Here is a 22,007-nt window from a genome sequence, read left to right on the forward strand (position 1 = left end):
TCAAGAGGTTTATTTGTCACATACATATACATACTTTCATACATATATGCAGGTAAATGTTAATGGAACGCACCCGGTGATTACGCACAATATGTTCTGGACTGAACACAGTAGCTACCTAAGAAAATTTCTTTCTACTAGACCAACTAACTGATTCCTAAATCGTAATGCAGTAAGTCGAATATTTATAGAATAAAATAAAAATATATAAAATAAAATAAAATTAAATGGAATAGATAAAGGGAATAGGCTTACATATATGGGATAGACTTATGTATATGGGATAGGCAAATATGTGAATACAGATATGTGCATTAAAGTGCCATGTGAATAAAGTGAGGTAGTGTTGTGAGATATACAGCACAGTATACAACAGTACGGTGCAGCAATGCAGTAACACCGAACAACCCAGAACAGTGACACAGTATGCGGTACAGTATGCTACATACAGTACAGAAGGTAGTGGAGCCTATGTGTGTGGCTCAGTGAGGACCCCTGGTGAGGTCAGCATCGACAGTTCTTATGGCTTGCGGGATAAAACTCTGTCTCAGTCTCTCTGTTCTCGCTGTGTGACTGTGGAGGCACTTGCCTGACCGCAGCAGCTGGAACAGTCCATTATTGGGGTGGTGAAGATCCTTCATGATCCTGCAGGCTCTGCTACTACACCTCCTGGTGTATAAGTCCTGCAGGGAGGGGAGGGTAGTTCCAATGGTACGTTCAGTTGAAGGCACCACCCTCTGCAGGGCCCACCTGTCCTGAGCAGTACAGTTCTCAAACCAGGCAGTGATGTTGCCTGTCAGGATGCTCTCCACCACTCCACAGTAGAAGGACTTGAGGATCCTCACCGAGACCCAGAATTTCCTCAGCTGCCTGAGGTGGTAAAGACGCTGCCTTGCCTTATATGTATGATATATGATATATATATATATATATAATATATGATTTAACAAAACAGAAAAGCAGCACATCCTCAGATTTGGGAACCTAAATTTATCAATATAAACATCACTGCTTAATATCATTATTATTGACTTTACTTACCAATTCTCTCTTCCAAATAATCCAGCCATGTAACTATCCAAGCCAAAAAAAGACTTGGGCTCAGTTTTTGTTAAATTTTAGATATTATTTAGAGTTTGTTTGTTTATTTAAATATTATTTATTGTTTAACTGCACTTTAGAAATACAAATGTGTACCGTCAGTACCTGATGCTTGTAATTATCTATCGTTTATAGACCTTCCCTGAAGAGTAAATCCTTCAAGTTTCAAGGTTAAAGTGATAAAATTGGCAATGGCATTATGTGACTTATTTCCTGTGTTGAAATAGAAACACTGACTGCCTGAATCTATAATGCCTATCATGGTATCCTCAGAGTGGTGGCCTGCTGGCAACAAACCACTTCACTTGCTCTTAAAATTTGTTTTAGTGTTACAGTTGCCTAGAGTATCCATCCTTAATGCTTATAAGTGGTGGTATCAAGGCTGGTATGTTTGTATGTGTGTCGATAGGCGGGTGTGGTGGAGTATCCTTGGGCTGGTTGTGGTGGGCTGGTCTGGGTTAAAAAAGTCCAGGGCCTTTTAGTCCCAGTCTGTCCCTGGTGGAGACCCCTGTTGTTCTTTTTGATGAAAAATTGACGTCAGTAGTCGTAGTATGGATGTCATAGAACCGATGTACCAACGGAAATTATAAATAAAATTTGGATTCGTAGCAGTTCCAACATGCTGTTGTCCAAGTTGGATCCAAATCTGTCCGTTTTGTCAGAGAAGTTAGTGAAAAAACGATGCGTTTGTCCTCTTCTCAGCGGTCACCTGAGAGCACTGCAGACCTCTGATTGGTCTCAGACCAGCGTGTCATGGCGTCAGTGGTGACATGTAGTCGCTTTGCACGTTTGCAAAATGGCGGCGCACAACGACCGCCTGACAGTGAAAATACTGAAGATATTTTATCTGATCCTTGGACTATTCGATTGGAATTTAACTAAAGGAATATAAGACACAAACTCTGACAGACTGGATAGATGATCACGGATAATGTAATTTACAATCTTTCTGAATTTTAGTTATAGAAACTATATGTTCCATTACAGACAATTAATTTGGTTACGTGTCAGCTTGAATTGTAGTTTTGGTTCTCACATGAACAATTATACCAGTTACAACATTAAGGGGTAAGGGACTTCTGCGCTGCTGTCACAAAGACAACCTGCTTTACAATCGCTCAGAGTGCTCCATGTAAATGATCAAAAACACACCAAGAGACCGAAGAAGTACACAAAAATACAAAAAAACGATTCAATATTAAGTTCAAATACTATTGCTGTCATTTTCAGGTTGGTTGGTCTCTGTTGGTGACTGCAGCAACCAAAATTGTGCAAGTTCATGGAAAGGATATCAAATTACAAGAACGCTCCATCACTGACAACACGATGGTAATGAAGCTCAGTCTCTCGGAAGACCAGATTAAATCAGTGACGAATGCCCAATCCTACAAAATAAAGACACTAACGACCTGGCGCCACATGTACGAAGAACACAGAAATTCTATCTAAGTCGGAGGTGTCCTTACCAGACACTGTAACTGACATAGACCTCCAAGAGGAGGGATTGTTGGAAGCAGTCGTTTAAATAACCTGAGCCGCTTTAACAGACAACCATATATACCTGCTATGTGGAGGACAATAAGATATCTTCAACATTTACGTCCAATTCCACCGCTGTCAAAGCTGTAAGGGTAACCAACTCAGCTCTTCATACCAGACAAACATCAGTGGCACTAAAACTAAACAACGACAGAATTCTTCCTTTTACAGTAACAATGCCAATATCTGTACTGCAAGTACTTGGAGAAGTACATGCTCACCGCTTTACTGCGCAACACTGTAACCATAGAGGAACATTTTCTGCAGGGTGGCAACTTCCGAGCCACCTACAATGAGATCGATATCACTAACACCACCAACATTGACCTGGATGAAACAGCAACAGCAACTACACCAGATAATGCCGAAAAATGAGTTGTTAAGTCACGTCTTAGAAAGATTTCCTTTGTGTTCCACAACAAGTATTATCTGGCGGACAACATTTTCCCACTTTAGATATATTTTGACCTTTTGTTTTCCTGTCCAACTATTAAGACTAACCGTTAAATAAAACACATAAAACATGCTTTTCCTCCATTTGGACCTCTCTCCTACCCTTTCACCACAACCCCTCCTACACATTTGACCCACATAACGCCCATGGTAGAGGCTGGGAGGGAATTGTGACAACCTCAGCCCTCCACCCTAAATAACATCTTTATTTAATTTATTTAATATTTAATTATGTTCCCCAAAATTGATTATTGATCGTGATAAATAATCATGATCACAATACTGATTCAAATAATTGTGATTATCATTTCCGCCATAGTCACGCAGCCCTACTTTCAGAATGACAACCGCCGTTAGTTGCAGCGTAGGAACCCCACCCACAACCGCAAACACCGGCCGACCAGGCTGGAACGAATGAACCTCTGCAGTCGCAAAACACACTGTAAACGGAGAGCCAAAGCGCACTCGTCCATTGAACTTTAACAAAGGTCCGACTACCCCGGACCCCGCATATTGCTGCCCGCAGCTATATTTAGGGGCAGAGCCCCATTGTTATTGCTGTGATATTATATTTTTTTTATTAATTTCATCATTTCCATATACATTTCTTTATTTACGTTCATATATATGTTTACATTTATTTATTCACGTACTTCCGGATATGTTTCGCTTTATAGTGCTGCTTTTCCCGACGAGCGCAAACTGTCAATCAACTTGTTTCGGTCCGCCCACTGAGTCCAGGCGGCTGATGGCCTCTGGTTAGATCCCTCTCTTGAGTCGTGTGGCCGCCTCTTGCGGACTGCGCCATACACCCCGGTCGATATCCGTATTTATCCGCGCGGATATTTGGCCAGAACCGCGCAACAGTTAAAACAGCTCGTCTGAGTTCACTTCACGCCTCTTGTCTTGCCATAAGTCATGCTGCGTTCGAGGCCACCGGGAACTGGGAGACGTCACAACTTCCTACCGTTCATGATGCGTATACACACGTACACGTACTACCACGCCATCCCCCATGAGCGCCGTAGGGTGATTTACGTTCAAGTGACGTCACAGAAAAACATGTTGGGGGGGGGGGGGGGGGGACTCAAGTCCTCAAGTTTCCGTCAATAAAAGTTGTTGTGAAAACAAATGTGAAAAATGAATTTAAAAAAAAATAAAGCTGTAATAAATTCAGATTCACACCAAATTATATATTTTAATTTCCAGATGTATTAATTGTTCGTACACACACACACACACTATATATATTATTATTATTATTATTATTATTATTATTATTATTATTATTATTATTATTAATACAAATAAATATTGGGAAATTTCCTGGACGGAACGATCGGCGTCACGTGACTCCAAAAGTACTTACATGGGAGTAGTTGCGTGAAAATAAACCTCCATGTGTGCAATAACGTTTGAATTGTGTGTATAGACATGTTTCTAGCGGTGGCCTCTACTCAAAACTAAATGGTATAAAAAAAAATAAAAATTAAAATTAAAAAAAAAAGTGAGAAATCTCGCGCTTGCGCACTGCCGATATTTACAATGTCTTAGTGGCGGCGCGCTGTCTCGGCCGTTCCTCGTTTGAGTTTCCGCCTCCAGTAGCATTTGAGCTATCCGCTGCCAGGGAGGACTGTGACGATGGCGGGGAACAGGAGGCTCTGTAAGGTGGGTGCTGTGCTCGAATTCGGTTTTAGAGCTGCATCGACACACGCAGTCACAGCCACGGCTCTCCGCCAGCCCAGCTACACCTGCGGACTTGTTTAGCGCTAACGAGATAAATATCATTGAAGCCTTTCGGTCCAATTGTCGCAAGTGAGCACCTTAGTGCTCAGCTTATCGGTACGTTTCAACTATAAAGTGTTGATAGGACACCCGGTGATACGTGATAACGGAAAAACTGACGTTATTAAATGGTGTGTGTGTGTGTGTGTGTGCGTGCGCGCCCGCCCGCGTGCGTGCGCGCGTGCGCGGGTAGTGAAAGCGGTGTTTCTGCTCAAGACGTCGGTAACTTCCTTGTACCGCGATAACGTCATACGCCGCTAACGTCCTCGTGCCGTGGTGACGTCACACGCCCTCCCGACGCCTAAAACGCAGTTACCTCGCGTCGGCTCGGAGACGCTCGGTTTTCTCGCCGACGACCGCGAGGTGTCGCCACACCCCTCTTCGCTGTGCCTCTGCACCGTTTCGTTGTGGCTGTCGTCAGTTTATAAAGCAATGTTTGGATTGATCTATCTGAAATAAATGTTGTGACTCGATTTAAGGTTTAATTAACCAACCAAAAGATGATATGTTCTAAAAAGTAGATGCATGTGTAATTAATTCATTCATTTATATATATATATGTTTGTGTGTGTGTGTGTGTGTGTGTGTGTGTGTATATGTGTGTTAACTGACTCCCAGTTAAAAAAAATAATGTGAAGCAGGAAAGACACTAGCAGTGTTTTACTTATTGGAAATAAAAACTCCATACTTCTGTCATAATGTTTCACTGGGGAAAAGTAGTATCAATTTGACCAAGAGACAATTTCAGAGTTGTGTCAACTGGTAGGTGAGACTATAGAGTGAAATATAATTAATTATATCTTTCTTAGAGAGTTAAGAAAGAAAGTATTTAATATGTTTGTAAGCGTCAAAATTTGCTTCAATATTTCTATCCACTTTAGCATTTGCTGGACTTTATATAAGGATGAGCATTTTTGTAGAGAAGAAGGCAAAGTATCACTTTATTCTAACGCTTTCCCCCTTTTTTGAACATGAATCCTTGTTGCAGGAACTTGAAGAAATGCGCAGGGCGGGAGGAAATATTTTCTGCAACATCGATGTAGATGACTCTAATATTTTCAACTGGCAAGGACTCCTCCTACCTGTAAGTATGTGAATGCCCGTACCACCGAATTTTGAGTTTGGATGAATTATTAAATTTTGTTGGGCATCTTTTTTTTTTTTTGTTTGTTTTTTCTTTTTTTTTGTTTATTATAATTAAAAAAAAAAAAAAAAAAAAATCAAACCCATCTTTCCTCTCGCAAAGGACAACCATCCATATGACAAAGGTGCGTTTCGTATTGAGGTCGTCTTCCCTGCGGAGTACCCGTTCAAGCCGCCCAAGATAACGTTCAAGACCAAAATCTACCACCCCAACATTGACGAAAAAGGGCAAGTGTGCTTGCCCATCATCAGCCCAGACAACTGGAAACCAGCCACCAAGACATTTCAAGGTTGTGTGTGTGTGTGTGTGTGTGTGTGTGTGTGCGTGTGGATATTTACTGCCTCAATGCGTCATCTTTTCTTAGGGGTGCAACGGATCCCAAAACTCACGGATCGTATCACGGTTTTGAGTCACCAATCGGGTCAGCAAAGGAAAGGGAAACAACTATACACTGTAACGTTGCTTTCCATTTATAGCGTGAAACACTTTAAGCAAGGAACTTTGGGCCATGGCCTTAATGAAAACAATATTCAAGATGTCCAATTTTTCAATAAAATCTTAAAATATTCAATAATCAATTCTTAAATTAGAGTGCAATATGAGGCACTCTTGAAACCTTCTTCCTTTAAACCTGGTAGTGAGTTAAAAATGTGATTAGATCCGCCCCCGGTTACTGAATTTAATTCCAGTAACAGTAACCAGCGTCGTGTTAAATTTCTCACGTTATGACAAACTAAGTTTCATGAAAATCGGTTCAGAATTAAGCGAGTTACAGTCGTCGTTGTAGAAAGTCTGCATCTGTCAATACACGATTTGATTTAGAAAACACTTGTTTCTGAATAAGTAACTTGAGTCCAGTCACATTAAATCATAATCAATAATGTTATATTTTTGTTGTGGAATAAATATAAACAACATATTAAATACAATTTCATAGATTAAAGACATGCTCGGGAGCCGGATGATCCGGCTCACGAAAAGAGACAAACTTTTCACCACACTGTGACTGTGTCTTCTCCGCCACCCACTGCGTCTTTGTCTGTTCAGTACATTCTTAACTTTTTTTCCTAATTCTATTCATCACAGCATCATGTTATGTTTAACATTATTATCTTATATTTGACATCACAATCCAGATCATATCCATAACGTTAGCTACACTTATTAAGCGGGTACCGGTGCCTAGTGCACTTCTCACAAGCTGCCGGTACTCTGTTGTGCCCTCTCAAGAGGACAAATCAACTGGACATATTTTAAATTTATCAGATTTAATAGAGTCGGAGCACACTTTATCTTTAAATTATTAGAAGGCACAAGCCGATTTTCGAAGTCAGAAATCGAACGCTCATTTCGATTGATTTTCGATGTGGAAGCAGAACCGTGACAACCCTATGAACCAATCATTGCACTTGGAGTAAAACACACCACGCATCTGTCTCGTCTGTCTTCTTTCCACTGCAACTCTGCATCCAGATTTAGGGAATTCTCACGTTAAAAAGTAACAGCGGCAGTAAAATTGTATTTCACTATGATGGTCAAATTTTGCAATAATTCGGCGGTTCACGTGCGTGCAGGAGCATGGTGGGCGAGTACACATCACGGATCAATAACGTTCCCGTTACACCACAATCTTTTACTCCTTCTCCCTAGTGATACTGTCGCTGACCACCATGGTGAACAATCCTGAGCCCAATCACCCGCTGAGGGCCGATCTGGCGGAGGAGTACGTCAAGGATCGGAAGAAGTTCCTTAGGAATGCCGAAGAATTCACGAAGAAACACGGGGAGAAGCGGCCCGGGGACTGAGAACTTGCTGATCTCACTCATTTTTCCGAAATTAAGGACTATTAACCGTCCGTTTATACCTTTAACATTCTTGTTTAGCCTAGTTGTTGTTGTTGTAGCACTGTACAACGCAGGGAGTGTTCCGCTTTCTTTTCCTTTTAAAGCACTTTTTCAGTGAACAGACGAGCATTTTCCCCTAGATTTCAGTCGGTGTATTATCTAAATGGAATAAAGTGATTAAGAGTGGTCTCTTGTAATAGATATGTACAGAAAGGAGGACAATAGATTTTTCTGCTGTATGACTCCTCACTGTTTCTTAAATCTGTGCTGTTGGTTTATTTGCTAAAATTGGAATCTCAATCCTTTTTTATAGTCTTTATATTCGGATTTGGGTTTGATACTGAAGAATGTAAAATAAATGTAAGAAAACAATGCAATTTCATAATTCTTTTATATAGAATTTTGAAGACTACAGATAGTTTCTGAATGCCACTTCAGCCCTTTAAATTCCCTCCCAGAAAATGAACTACAGACATGCAATTTCACAATGGCTTGTATGTCAAAAGTGATTTAAACATTTAAATAACTGGTAGATTAAAAGCCAAAATGTCCTGAATTTTTTTGTAAGATCAACTTTCATGGTTTATAAACGTATCACAAGATATTGGTAATCTTGACACCTTCACAGCACCTCACTAATAGTATATTGCAAAATCTACCCCCTAAAATCTTTCTTAGTGAACTTATGTGATCAGTTTAACCGAGTTGGGATTGTGTTTAACACTAGTCCTCTGAAAAAATGTTTTTAATGAAATATCACAATATTCCCAGAAAATATATTTTGTGAGCACAATATACAGTGTGTGTGTGTGTGTGTGTGTATATACATATATATATATATATATGTGTATATATATATTTTATTTATTTAGTCCTTGTAAATCAGGTTGGCTGTACAGCTATCTATACCAGGCCTTTTAGAGATGTTTTGTTTATTACGTCATAGTGAATAATCACAACTCTGGTCCTCTTGTGTTATTTTATCTTTACTCTTAAATTGCTGAACGTTGCTCCACAAAATCAAAAGCTTCAATTTCATAATGTACAATAGGCTTTAGGCAAATGATCAATGGCATTTTATTTTCTCTACCTTTTCATAACAATCACTACCAATCTTTAACACTTGCGATTACATAAGCCTACAATATTTTTATGATGGGCGTGATTGATAAGTACAAATTCAATACACTGTCACTTTTGGTCTTAAAAAGAATCAAGGTAAAAACTACCGAAGAAGCTATGAATTTAATTCTCTGACAGTATGTAATAATAAAATAGAAAAGATTAAGTCACACTTAAACAGCAACAGTGTGAAATTTTAAGTGACGGCATTAAACCCTATAACTTATATGAATATTGTGGTTGAAAAATACAATAATTGATACAACTAACATCATCTTGCTTCTACTGTATACTATTGTAAAGTTCTCCAGCTTGTGTGACATCACAAAACGTGCCTTTGGGCGGACGTGCAGCCTACAGTCTAGTTACAAGAAGACTCAGCAATTTTCTTGCTTCCAGAATGTTCTCAGCAAATTTCTAGCTTCTGATGTCGGAGAGGCGTCACAAAACAACACCTTAATCTTTCTCCTCTAAGAGACTTACTGTTTTGAACAGTAATTGTATTTCTCTCCCGATTTTGCAAAATAAATTTTGTTCTTGTGAATAGAGCAAGGGTCTTACTTTGTTCCCGATAGCAAGGGTTTATCCCACCAACGATGCAGCGGAATTTCTCCGTCAATTTTGGCGATGAGGATGGGATTTAATATGACCCTTGACCTCTTTTGTGTTCAAGTGGTGTGAATGCTTTTTCCTATAGAGTTTATCGACCGCCGGGTTGTCTGCTGAGACAATACGAGATCCAAATTAAATTAATGGGAGAAAATACTGAGACTAACAGTCCAAGACTCTTAAGAAATGCATTTCTGAAGGTTCCAAAAAATCTGTCGCCCCCAGGGGAAGCTTGGCCTGTTGTGATGAAGAAAAGTTAGGGGGAAAGCAAACCATCCCTCAGGTCGATGGGCCGCCACTCTTGAATAAGCTGTTGTATTGGGTGCGACAAGAGAAACACGTTAGCTCCGGGTGCCGCGAGAGTAGGAAGGATCGTGAAGCTGGGTGCAACTAAAACAATCGATCCGGGGAAAGAAAACCGTACATATTTTGATTTGACTGGTATGCGGAATGGTCTCACTGTTGGATAGAGAATCGTTGTGTATGCAGAGTGGACTATTGTAGGCAGGGTTGGACGGAGAATTGTTGTCTATGCAATTGGACGAAGAATTATTAGAATTATAGAGTTGATTAGTTCAGTCTTGTTGGTGGTGGTGAGTTCAAATGAATTCGGAGTGATTTTATTGGTGGCTCGGGGGTGTTGCTTGGAGCGTGTGTGTCATACAAACTGCCTATGGCATTATATTTGTGTCTAATTTCTGAGTGAGCGATGGGAGGTTTTGAGGATAAAAAAATATGTTTTGCCAGCACATCAGTTATTTGAGCAAACAAGTCTATTCTATGCACAATGAATGTATTTTCATGTTTGCTATTATCCATATTAATGTGCAGGAACAACCCCTCTCACTCACTTTTACTCATATGCCCTCTCACAAACCCCTGCTCGGTGCGCTCATGTCGTCTCTCTCCCTCTCTCTCTCGACCTCTGCACTCTGCGCACTCAAATTTGTCTGCGCACTCAAGATGGCACAGTGTTACAAAGTGCAATCAACCAATCGGAGAACGTCAATTCTGATAAATAAAGGTAGTTAAATAATAGGTCAATTCTGATTGGCTGTCTCCAATCACAACCCATCTCAAAGGCGCTGGTCCTTGGGAAATGGACACCCGGATGGACACTGTGTAATTGTTGATGATTAGGCTATTTTTAAATGAAAAACGTCCCTTAATTTTTTTTTATTTTTTGCCTAGTTAACAGCTTCACCAATTTGAATTTTAAAAAAGTACACACGGCACCAACTACCTATAGAATGTATATTAAATATGGAAATGGAGAGAGGTTTGAAATGCTTGCCGCACCCACAACAGTCAGTCGATTTTCAGCCGATGGGCCCACAAAGGCCAGGGGCACAGACCTGGCGACAAGACAAGAGAGCTCTGAAGAGGGTGGTGCGCCTGGCTGAACGGACCATGGGAGCCACCCCCCTCATCCGCTGTAGGACTTGTATACTAGGAGGTGTAGTAGCAGAGCCTGTGGGATCACGAAAGATCCTCACCACCCCAACAATGGACTGTTCTATCTGCTGCGGTCGGCAAACGCCTTTGTTGTCACGCAGCTCTTGTTTCTTGTTGTCGATGATGTGCTGATGAAGAAGGTATCTCCGCTGACGCTGACTTGATTATAATAATACGTTTATTACAAGGAAGAGCAGCATCAAACCAGATTTGCCATGGATGTCTGGAAGAGAAGAGTGCCAAATGCATTCTCTCTCGAATGGAAGAAGAGACTGTCCTTTATACTTGTACAGAGATAACGTAACACATCTGGTTCCAATCCATAGGTCACAGTTCAGCGCCTAACTGACATACATCTAAGCACATTCACCTTCCCTTCTCACAAGGGTCCCAAAATAGACACTCTAGTGTAGACGTTCTCCGTGTAACAATAGAAGCACTATATGTTAGTAATTATACTATACAATGGGCTCTTTCTTGGGACCCCAGTGCCCTTCTTCACCCCAAACATTCCAGACACCTCCAGACACCTCACAGCAAAAATGGGAAGACTGAGAAGGAGTCAGACACGCAGCAGACACCTACACACTCTCTTTGGATTAACTGACTAGATTTTTGACTTTATTTTACATATTTTTGCACAGAATATATATTTTTTGTTGTTTGTACAGGCCACATTTCTATTATATTTATATATTAATACTATTTATTTTATATTATTATATTGGGAATTTGTATTGCTGTTAAAAATGTGCTGCCGCTAAAAATGTGCACAATCCCTGTAGGCATTGCCACTTGCATTTTACTGCATACCTGTATGTGTGTGACAAATAAAAATCTTGAATCTTGAGCCGAGACAGCCAGTCAGTGTTTTCCCTCCAATTCTCCAGTCACACTTATTGTCCACAGAATAGATTTTTGTTTGCCGAAATAATTGATGTGCTTGCAATATATATTTCTCGGTGCTCAAAATCTCCCATTGCTCGCACAAATATAACAAGGCCATAACTGCCTGGCTGACGGGTCGCAGTGGAACGGGTGAGTGCGTGGACACAACATAAGTGTGTATAGGTGTATGTGTGTCAGACATAATATAGGTGTTTTAATTTCATATCATAGTTAGAATCAAAAAGTATGAGATCATTTGGTAATAATAATAATAAGACATAAAGTGTGTATGTGTGGAAAATGATCTGATTGACTAACTTGTGTTTTTCTTTCCTTTATTCCGGATTCCACCATCCATTAAAATGGAGGGAACGAGTGTGAAGGCCAGTCCGAAAACGGAATGGACCTGGCCGGCAAAAAAATGTATGGTCGATAAACATGGGGAAGACACGATGCAACAACTGAAATGATGGGGTTTTCCAACAAACGGGAGCTTTAGTTTAAACCAGATAGAGAACTTAAGGGGAAAACCAGAATGTTATGAAGAGGGAGAGAAGGAAAGGCAGGGTAGAGGCGAGAAATTGGGCGATAAAGCAGAAATAAGACAATGCCACTCAACAGATGGTAAATGCCCCAGCACCTCAAAAAACAGTAGCACATGTCCACCTCCACCAAGATGAACGGAATGCAGTGAGAAATGTGCGACAACCTCGGCTCAACTTTGTATGGGAGGTACCAACGAGGTCAAGGATGACCGGGTAGACGAGCACACACGCCAGAGCGAGGAGTGAATGGTAGGGACCGTATGTCTGTGCGCTACTACTGCAACCGACATGGACATTATGCCTATTCAAACAAAAAGAAACCAATATATTGATTCATCTTTTATTGGAGAATTTCTGTACAGCGCATCAAGAAACAACCGTCTGAGTAACAGTGGCTGCCACGAGTACATCCCAAAGAAACACTCATACACTGAGAGCCTGGATGAGGGAGGATTCTATCATCAACGATTTAGGAGAGTTCGTTGTTCATTTTTTAAATTGGGCGACCGGGGCAGGGACCTTGATGTCCTGTCCCTTTTCCAGCTTCTTCTCACACTCGATGAGGTAGTTCACGCCGTCAATCACCATCTGAACGAGCTCCACCTACAGTCGAAAACACCAAATGGTTAGAAAACTGAGGAAGAAATATTTGATGTTGGATTTTAAAATGTAAACTCTGTCTTGATCGATTTCAGTTTTACGAGCTGGCATAACAAATCAATATTGTTATTTTTTTTATATGACCTCGGATTTGCCCAGACGGTCGTTGTTGGAGATGTCAAAAGTGTCCCCGGTAGCAGCTGTGTCAACCCCACCCGTGCCTCTCTTCTGTAGCCGCAGGTTCTCAAGGATTTTTGAGAAACGAGCGTCCTGCAGCATGAAGTGAGACACGATGAAAATTGTACAACACACAGGCATGAAAATGAATTCCTGTTGCCAAATTTGAGGCAGAACGGAATTTGTGGCGGTGAGGATCGCTGTGCATTGCTGCACAGAATTAGTATAAAACAGCTTTACAGTCTGAAAAGGAAAGCCAAATATACAAAAATAGCCAAAGAAATAACATAGTCAAATATATCAAATATACACAATATACAAAGTATGATTGTATGCACATGATAAATTATAGGTATATGAGGTATGACCTATTAATGTAACTACTAAATTATTACATTATTATTGATTATTATTATTACATTACATTGCTACATGACATTATTATTGTCAAATAATAATAATAATAAACTTTATTAGCATAGTACAATTCTTCGAGGAGATGTAACTCAATGTGCGTCACAAAAGGTAAAATAAAAAAGGAATAAAGAGATAGAAAGTGAAGGAAAATACAAAACATAAAATACAAATCCCCCCCTAATAATATATATAATAAAATGAAAAAATAAAATAAAAAGCAGAAATGGTGGAAAGGACCTACACATCATTATTAAAAAGTTATAAAGTTATGTTTTCACGTCTGTTTCCAGAGGACTTTGGACTGTATTAAACATGAACTTTGGTAGGATAGAATTGTATAACATATATTTTTTTTGTTTGTGTTTTTGTGAAAATGTTTGTAACTGTTGTTTTTACCTGGCTGAGTTTGGGCAGACGTACGTGCACCCCCGCCCTGAGACCGGTGCCCAGGTTAGAGGGGCAGGTGAGGATGTACCCGAGTCGTTCGTTCCACATGAATTCCCAGCCTCTCTCGTGGATCAAATGCTCCACCTGGTGTACACGCCGTTGCGGGTTTCACGTCAGTCGATACCACAGAGCCCGCATGGTTTCAAAAATGTTGGGATTTCTCTTCCGCTGTACCTGCTTAAGTCCTCGACAGAATCTCTCGAAAACGCTTTTCATGTTGCCTCCTTTCTCCATGGAGATCACCCTGGTGTGGTCCTCCTCATTAATCCATATCAGGAAGTTCTTTTCATTGTTATGCCTAAAGAGACATTAGGACATAAGCATCAACAGTGCATGAATTTCAGCAAATTTCATACAAGACTACCTTTCTTTTTTTTTTTACTTCTCCTTTCTGTGCCTTTTTTAAAATTTTTATTTTAAATAATTCCTGACAGACAACTCTTAGATTTACTTGAAAATGATCTTCATTCATTATGCATTGTTTGTGTTTTGGCATCTGGTCTCTACTGTTCATCACTCCCAGCGAGGTGTACAGGAAAAACTACGGTAGGCATATTTTAGTGAGCTACAAATATAGGAGACGAGTAGAGCCTAACAGGTGGATGCAGGGGAGCCGGAGGGAGCGCAGCAAGCAGGAAGCAAAGCAGGCAGGGCAGGAGGCATGGCTGCTTAAATAGGCCAACCCATGAGGGGGGGGGGGGGGGGTGTGTGGCGCTGTCGAGTTGACTGACAGATCAAGCTCTGCAAGCTACGCCTCGTTCCTGGTGGTGTGATGTACACACCTCTAAAGGGTTGCGTTTTGTTCTTTGTTCAAATGTATTACCTGCATCAAATGTCACAACACAAGCAGATCTGGCATGCGATGGGTTAGTGCCGCGACAAAGTGCTTGCATAATCCATTGGTCTTAAGGATGTTATTTCTCAGTAATTGTTATTCAAGTGGACACACGAGGAGAACCTAAAGAGCCTACCAGATGCCCCTGGCGTCTGGCCAGTCTCTGGCCATAAAGGCACATGTCAACAGTGGTGAGACAGGCTTGTCAAATAGGAAGTGGTCCTACAGGTGGATGGATTAAAAATGGGTAAAGAATGGTTACAGAGGATAACATAGTTATGGAAACTCTTGTAAAATCTCAGTGGGCGGAAGGAAGGACAATTACTAAAGGACAAATAATATTGGGAAAGGACACAATTCTAAAGAAGGTGAAGCTGAAAGGAGAAGCTACAGGAAAGAGGATTTTGTTTGGACTCGGTCGGTCTCACCAGATCCCCCTGGCATCAGGCCAGTCACGGGCCATGAAGGCCGAAGTGAGTAAAGGAGACACTGGCTTGTCAAACAGGAAATGCTCCTGGGACAGCGTGAACGCGCCAGAGTAGACAGGTATATAAGAGTGGAATTACATCATTGATGCCCCTGTGAAGCTGTTCATCAATTGTCACATAAAACAATTCCTCTGTTGTAAAAATATTGTTATTGTTCTTGGTACATTAAGAAAATGTACTTCATTTTAGAAATGGACCTTGTGCCAAAAGTAGGATTTGATCGGCTTGGACTTCTTGTGTCAAAAATTATAACTTAATTTACAATAGTGATTGGTTAGATTTGGTAAATTCAATGAACAAGTCTATCTCTCTTGCACATTATATAACTCACTGCCTTTAAGCACATTATACCCTGTGGTTTAACTTAATATCACCCCTGTTCCATCTCTTGATGGGTACACTGGTCAACCAATTTTTCCAATGGCAAAACAATACATAGAAGATATCAAAACTGAAAATGTGAAAAACTGTATCGAGGAAAAGGAACGAAAGGGAGAAATATGAATGACATTTCCTTTGTAGATCACCCACATCAATGAGTTGCTGCTGTTCCTGCTCGCTCATTTCTCCCAGGCTGTAGTAGCGCCCGGCCAGGTCTCCCTTCAGGCCGGCCAGCGCCGTCACGCAGACGCGCTCCACCTCGCGGCGCTCAGAACGAGAGCAGGCCGGAGGCAGACTCAGTCCCCGAATACTGCGACCGGTGCGCACCCGAGATGAAAGCACGTATTTGTTATCAAATATTCCATTTGTAATCTATTGGAGAAGGAGAAAAAAAACAAACGCGGCAGGTGGCATGAAAACAAAGACGACAGAAACTGTCAAATTTAAACGGAGAGATGGATGGATGGATTAATCGTGGGATGATGGATGGATGGATGGATGGTTGGATGGGTGGATGGATGGATGGATTAATCGTGGGATGATGGATGGGTGGATGGATGGATGGATAGTTGGATGACGGATGGATGGGTGGATGGAAGAACAAAGTGTTCCTGCATCAGCAGAGGCACCTTGGAGGCGTCCAGATCAGTGGGGTGCTTCATGACTCTGGGGTCATAACCGTTGTGTCTGTCTTTGATTATTGGGTCAAAGAGCTCAGCAAACACCTGGAAGAAGAAATGGGGGATCAAACATGCATGGAAATAACACATCTGAAGCGTTTTGAGAGCACATTCCCTGTGAGGATTTTTATTATAAAGTGATATGAACCCAAGCTGACAGCAGTATACGATATCCTGCATAGTGGAATTTGAAAGAAATTCAGAAATGTATAAAACTACGAGCTACACAATTTCAAGTTTGTTTGCACAAGAGAATAGCTAAAAACCTGCCTCGTAGCTCTCCTCATCACCGGCCACGCAGCCCACTGTCTTGATGAAGGGATGGCCGGGGTTGTCGACTCCGGTTTGAATGCATTGATCCAGGGTCCAGTTGTTGGGCGTCGCCTTGTCCCTCAGATTGGCATAAATGGCCGGGGTCAGTGCAGAAGCCATGCAATTGTTGTGTTTTCTTAGGTCAGGGAAGTCAGCGCTACAATACGGGATAATGAAATCGGAGTCACAGTTGCACCCCAGACAATTTTTCACCATTCAAATTGGGTTAACGCATAGATTAAGTAACAACAAATAATTTGAAAAACCACGATTGCCCATTGCTATTAGCGCTTCACCACTGCCAACATATATGTAGGTTATACACATAAACATGGAGGGTACTTAAAATGCTGAATTAGAATACAAATCGAAAGATTTCTTGTTTTTTAAATTCTCAGCTGATTCCAAGTTTGCATAATGTCCACAGGGACACAAGATCGCAATCAGTTCCGGTTCTGGTCCTGTACAACTAGGCCTTATGTATGGAATATTGCCTAAATTACCCCCCACAGAGACACAGGCTACTCGTCTCTTTAAGAATTAAAAAATAAGACATGTGAATGCTCCAGTGACCCTTTCACTGGCTGAGAAAGAAGAGACCTGCAGAAGACGACACTGTGCGCAATTCTAACAACATGTGCCATAGGTGAGATATCTAAACCGTTGATTCCCCTTATTATAGAGACACTGTATCGGGTAGCGGATATGCCATTCTGGGACGGTCTTCTCGAATACATTTGAGGTCACAGGTCGTCCTTGGAATCAGAAACTTGAACGATCGGATGCTCTCTTGAACGCCATACTGTACCTCGGAGGGTAGAGATGCCTTTTTGCCTCAGCAGCCACGGTGCCATTCTCGCTCAGCAGGAAACCGGTGGCCACGGTGCCGACGCCCAAGCTGGCCAAAAGGGCGGCCGTGCTGCGGCCCGCGATCAGCCGTGTGAAAGAACTCGCCATCTTTTAATAAATCTCTCTGGGGAAGCAAGAGACATGGCATATTTAGAAGACAAACACCGACATCATGTTTTGACTATGAGCAACGTATCTGGTGTGTTCATTTTGCAATATCTACTCCCTCATACCGTCTTCCTCATGCCATAGTGTAATTGTATAATTGGAATATAGTAAACACGCTTTCACACGATCAGTCTAGATTATAACAGGAAGAATATTTGGCAGATGCCTAGACAACTGTTAGATTGATTTGAGAATTATTTTTATTTATTATGCATCCTTTCGGTTTTTGGCATCTGGGCTCCACTGCTCTGAGCGTGACCTTCAACGTCACACGCGCAGGCGAGAGGAGGACACGCTTGTACAGCGAGCGGAGTGCCTGGCAGTCCACGACGCTAAATCATTGTCTGAAGAAACCTGGACTCGACTGATCCCCCGCAGTTCTAAATATGTCTTTATTTTGACATTTGGTGCTTATTTTTTTTTATTGCTAATTTGTGCTCACATGTAGTCAAACTGTGCCATTTTGAACTGGCATGCAGGAGACAGGCAAGGCGAGTTTATTTGTATAGCACAGTTCAACAACAAGGCAATGTAAAGTGCTTTACGTAAAACAAAGAAACACATTACAAAAGGAAGAACACATTATAAAGATAAGAAGTAAATGCTTAAAATCAAGTAAAAGTGACAGGACTGAATCCTTGACATTTTTTTAAACGTTAAAATGTTTTAGAAAGTCTTACATTTTGAACGGGCATGTACTAGTTCACTATATAGTAATGATTCAAAGATACTGTACCTGCTGCGAAAACCAGTATCCCCAGGCTTAATTCAGATTGTCACAATACAATATGCCTGCCCATGAAGAATATATTTGCTATTTCCCCGTCTGGGCCTCCTGTGAGATTCAAATATAAATGTGACAGGTCGTACTCTTTGTTCTTTTTCTTCACTGTGTGTGTTGAAGAGCACGTAGAGGGCGGCCGGTGGCTTTGCACGCTGTTTCTAAATATAGATAAAGGTGTCAGGATATCATTTCACTCTCTCATCCGGGTCAGATCCGAAACAGCAAAGATCAGACTTCTAAATGTGTCGTCGTTTTCCGGTATTTTATTATTATTGGATAAGCAGAGGATTAGCTTCCTCCGAGGAATCTGATGTAGTTTTAGTGAAGATCAAAATTTTAAAAAACTATTTATAGAACATTCATACGGCATAAGCAACTCTGGTGCCAAGATTCAGGGCCAAACGTTCTCTGGCGCACACACACGCACATGCGCGCGCACACACACACACACACACACACACACACACACACACACACACACATACACATTAATCATTTGATCAGGTCATAACACCAAAGACCAGAGCTCACACATAAGGGTACTCAGAGATGGCAAGAAATATCAATTAAAGTGGTGATGTCTACACAAAACTGTATCTCATCTCTGTGCTCTTACTTCCTTGGGCCATTATTAGTCAAGCGACACAGCGGATTATGTGCTCTTATCTTTGAGATTACACCAGAACAAGCTCCTTCTCCCTCCAGCGTAGATCCCCCCTTCTATAACCAATGACCTTTACCCCGGCCCCCACGACTAGATGAGACTAGACTGACCTTGAAAGGAACAGCTCATTCACCATGAGCAGCGCTTCAAAACCGAATTACCTTGTGATAAAATGCACTGACATGACATACCAGGTATTAGGGTTTTTTCGAGAGCATTTCCGTTCCATTTATTATCAAGATCATTACTAAGATCATCCTGCGTAATTTAAAGAAAGGTAGTAATAGTAGTTTGGGTTATGCACAAATGACCCTTGCACCCTTAATGTATGCCTTAATATGATGCAGAAATGGCTTCTTTCCCTCCTACATTCATTACAGAACATTTTCTGACCTAACTATGAGTAACTACATCTAGTTCAAGTTAAAGTTCAAGAGATTATTTGTCACATACATATACATACGGTCATACATATATGCAGTGTATTAAGTAAGGATTATTTGTAAAAAACAAAAAACACTAACATGGAATTGAACTCAACATTAGTCTGAGGAGTCATTCAAATATAGAAACCAAACTCTACTTTGACGCTGATGATGTATTCACAGCATATCCTATAATGTAAGTGTCTGGGCTAACTGTGTAAGAAATAAATATCCTTCCAAAAGAATAAAACAGTGTGGCCTACCTGTAGAGAAGTTGCAATCCTCTCTGTGTATAACAGTTGTTGAAGGGTATCTTACCCGGTTTCCATGAAGGACTCCACCCCCTCATGTGGGATTAGAACCCTGAAGGCCAATCATCAGGAAAGACCCAACTGGTTATAAACCAATAAAGGACCGGGAACATATGCTGCAGCCCAATCCTATTTGGCCCACGGCTGCAAGACCACCACGGAATTTCCATCCCATAACTTATTCCCCTCTGCAGGACCTTTGCTTTTATATTCCAAGCATTGTTAAATTTTTCTCTTTGCTTTCCTTACCTTTCTATGATCAACTGTGCATATACTGTATTTTAAAACTGACTAATGGCTGATAATAATTAACTTAATGTATGTATTTATTTATTGGGGCTATTAATAGTCACTATGCCATATCTACCTTTTGTTCTCAGGTGTTTGTCTTGAGGAATTCTCCTATAATCCTATAATGCAACCCACCTCATTTTATTAATTTATTGTAATGATTCTAATGTGTTGTATCATGTACTACCCATGATGCATTGTCATTCTAACCACGACAACTTCATCACGACTAAAGTATGTAAATGTAAAGTAATTTACATTCTCTTTATTTTCTGAAGTGTAAATACTGCATACTACATAGAAAAGTAAAACGGTAAACTTGGAATTGTAACAAAGTACATAGTGTACAAGCAGTGGACTTGTACAATAGAACACAATTCACATTCCTTTCACATTGTCCAATTTTTAGTGTCCAATCTTTAGTTTCCGTGTTATTATGTATTTATATATTTCTTATTTTAATTTTATGTGCATACACTGCGACCTCTTGCCTTCATTTGTAACTCGACTCTTACTTTTTTTTATAATCAACTCTTATTTTATTTTACATATCTGATTTTCTCCTTATCTCTGCCTTGTTATTTTATATTTGTATGGCCACTACATAGTTGTTGCCTGTCATGCCCTAAGAATTTCATTGTACCCAATGATCTTTTGTTGTACTGTACACTTGATTAATAAAACACTTTGAACTTTGAACATTATTACAAATCCATAGCGCAAATATTGCGTATGTACTAATACTGTTTTAACATTTTGTACAGTATATCGATATGATTAAATAACCACAAGCAATTAATAACTGTACTAAGAATTGGTTGAAAAAAAAGGAGCTATACTGTAGTCAATTCATAAATACTTCAGGCGATTTCCCTGTAAAACAGAAAAAGGCTCACTATTAAATTGACCAAACTGACCAAAACGAGCAACATTACTAAATGCAAAGTGAAAATAACAATAACCATGACTTTTGCCGATTTGATTGTCAAGAAGAAGTTAAAAAAGTAAAATCAAATTAGACTTGGGTTTAAAATGCATTAAACTTCAAGTGCTTGTAACATTCGCTCACAGGACTAGGGATAAAAAGTTTGTCTCTTTTTGAAGATTCGGCCCTTTAAGAGCGACTCAGTACAACGGTTTTCTGCGTGTGGTTATTTGATTTGGTTGAGTAATTTAAAATAATCTTTCGCTATGAACGAATCGTTCGTGAGTCTTGGATCACTACTCAACACTGTGAACGGATCAGTCATTCCACTGATGGCGATAAAAAAGTTTGGCTCTTTTTGGCGATTCGGCTCTTTATGAGTGACCCAGTAAAAAGATTGAATCAAGTTTTCGCCTCTGCTTGGAACGCATGCGTCACTCGTGACTCAGGGCTCTTGGCTCTTTTCCTTCCAGAGCCAAGTCTCAGTGAATGCCTGCGTCTGACTGCAGCTCCACAGTTGTGAACGGACATACTCACTTCACCAGATTTGTTGACTACAAACAAATCCTTCCCATCACTTGCATGATGACTGATGCCTCAAATGTACTGAACTCGACCTCAACACGGGACTACCCGGTGCCGCCTACCCAGTCCCTCTAGTTTTTGGGCAAATGGGTCGTTGTGGGGGCCATTGATTCGTCTGTAGACTTTGAGGACCCTCAATATCAGCAATAGCAATATTTCAGCAACTGAGTCTAGTGGTGGTGT

The 22,007-nt window shown here is 40.7% G+C and overlaps 2 protein-coding genes across 3 annotated transcripts; one reads left to right on the forward strand and one right to left on the reverse strand.

Annotated features, from left to right (window-relative positions):
* Positions 1-4,630: 4,630 nt before the first annotated feature.
* Positions 4,631-8,115, forward strand: ube2l3a (ubiquitin-conjugating enzyme E2L 3a). Its single transcript, XM_080017362.1, has 4 exons — positions 4,631-4,761; positions 5,867-5,962; positions 6,125-6,311; positions 7,673-8,115. The coding sequence occupies exons 1-4, from the start codon at positions 4,735-4,737 to the stop codon at positions 7,825-7,827; spliced, it is 465 nt and encodes a 154-aa protein (XP_079873488.1). The 5' UTR covers positions 4,631-4,734; the 3' UTR covers positions 7,828-8,115.
* A 4,696-nt stretch (positions 8,116-12,811) lies between these two features.
* ckmt2a (creatine kinase, mitochondrial 2a (sarcomeric)) lies at positions 12,812-20,095 on the reverse strand. 2 transcript variants are annotated; one of them, XM_080018063.1, is made up of 10 exons: positions 19,976-20,095; positions 17,631-17,795; positions 16,781-16,979; positions 16,460-16,555; positions 15,981-16,202; positions 15,098-15,183; positions 14,301-14,424; positions 14,076-14,210; positions 13,230-13,355; positions 12,812-13,088 (listed from the first exon to the last, which is right to left on the reverse strand). In XM_080018063.1, the coding sequence occupies exons 2-10, from the start codon at positions 17,777-17,779 to the stop codon at positions 12,972-12,974; spliced, it is 1,254 nt and encodes a 417-aa protein (XP_079874189.1). In that variant the 5' UTR covers positions 17,780-17,795; positions 19,976-20,095; the 3' UTR covers positions 12,812-12,971. The 2 variants fall into 2 exon arrangements, with proteins under 2 accessions (XP_079874189.1, XP_079874190.1); XM_080018064.1 differs by lacking the exon at positions 19,976-20,095 and adding an exon at positions 18,576-18,724.
* Between the last annotated feature and the right edge of the window lie 1,912 nt (positions 20,096-22,007).

The sequence above is a fragment of the Zeus faber genome (genome assembly GCF_960531495.2).
Source record: "Zeus faber genome assembly, chromosome: 17".
Taxonomy (NCBI): Eukaryota; Metazoa; Chordata; class Actinopteri; order Zeiformes; family Zeidae; genus Zeus; species Zeus faber.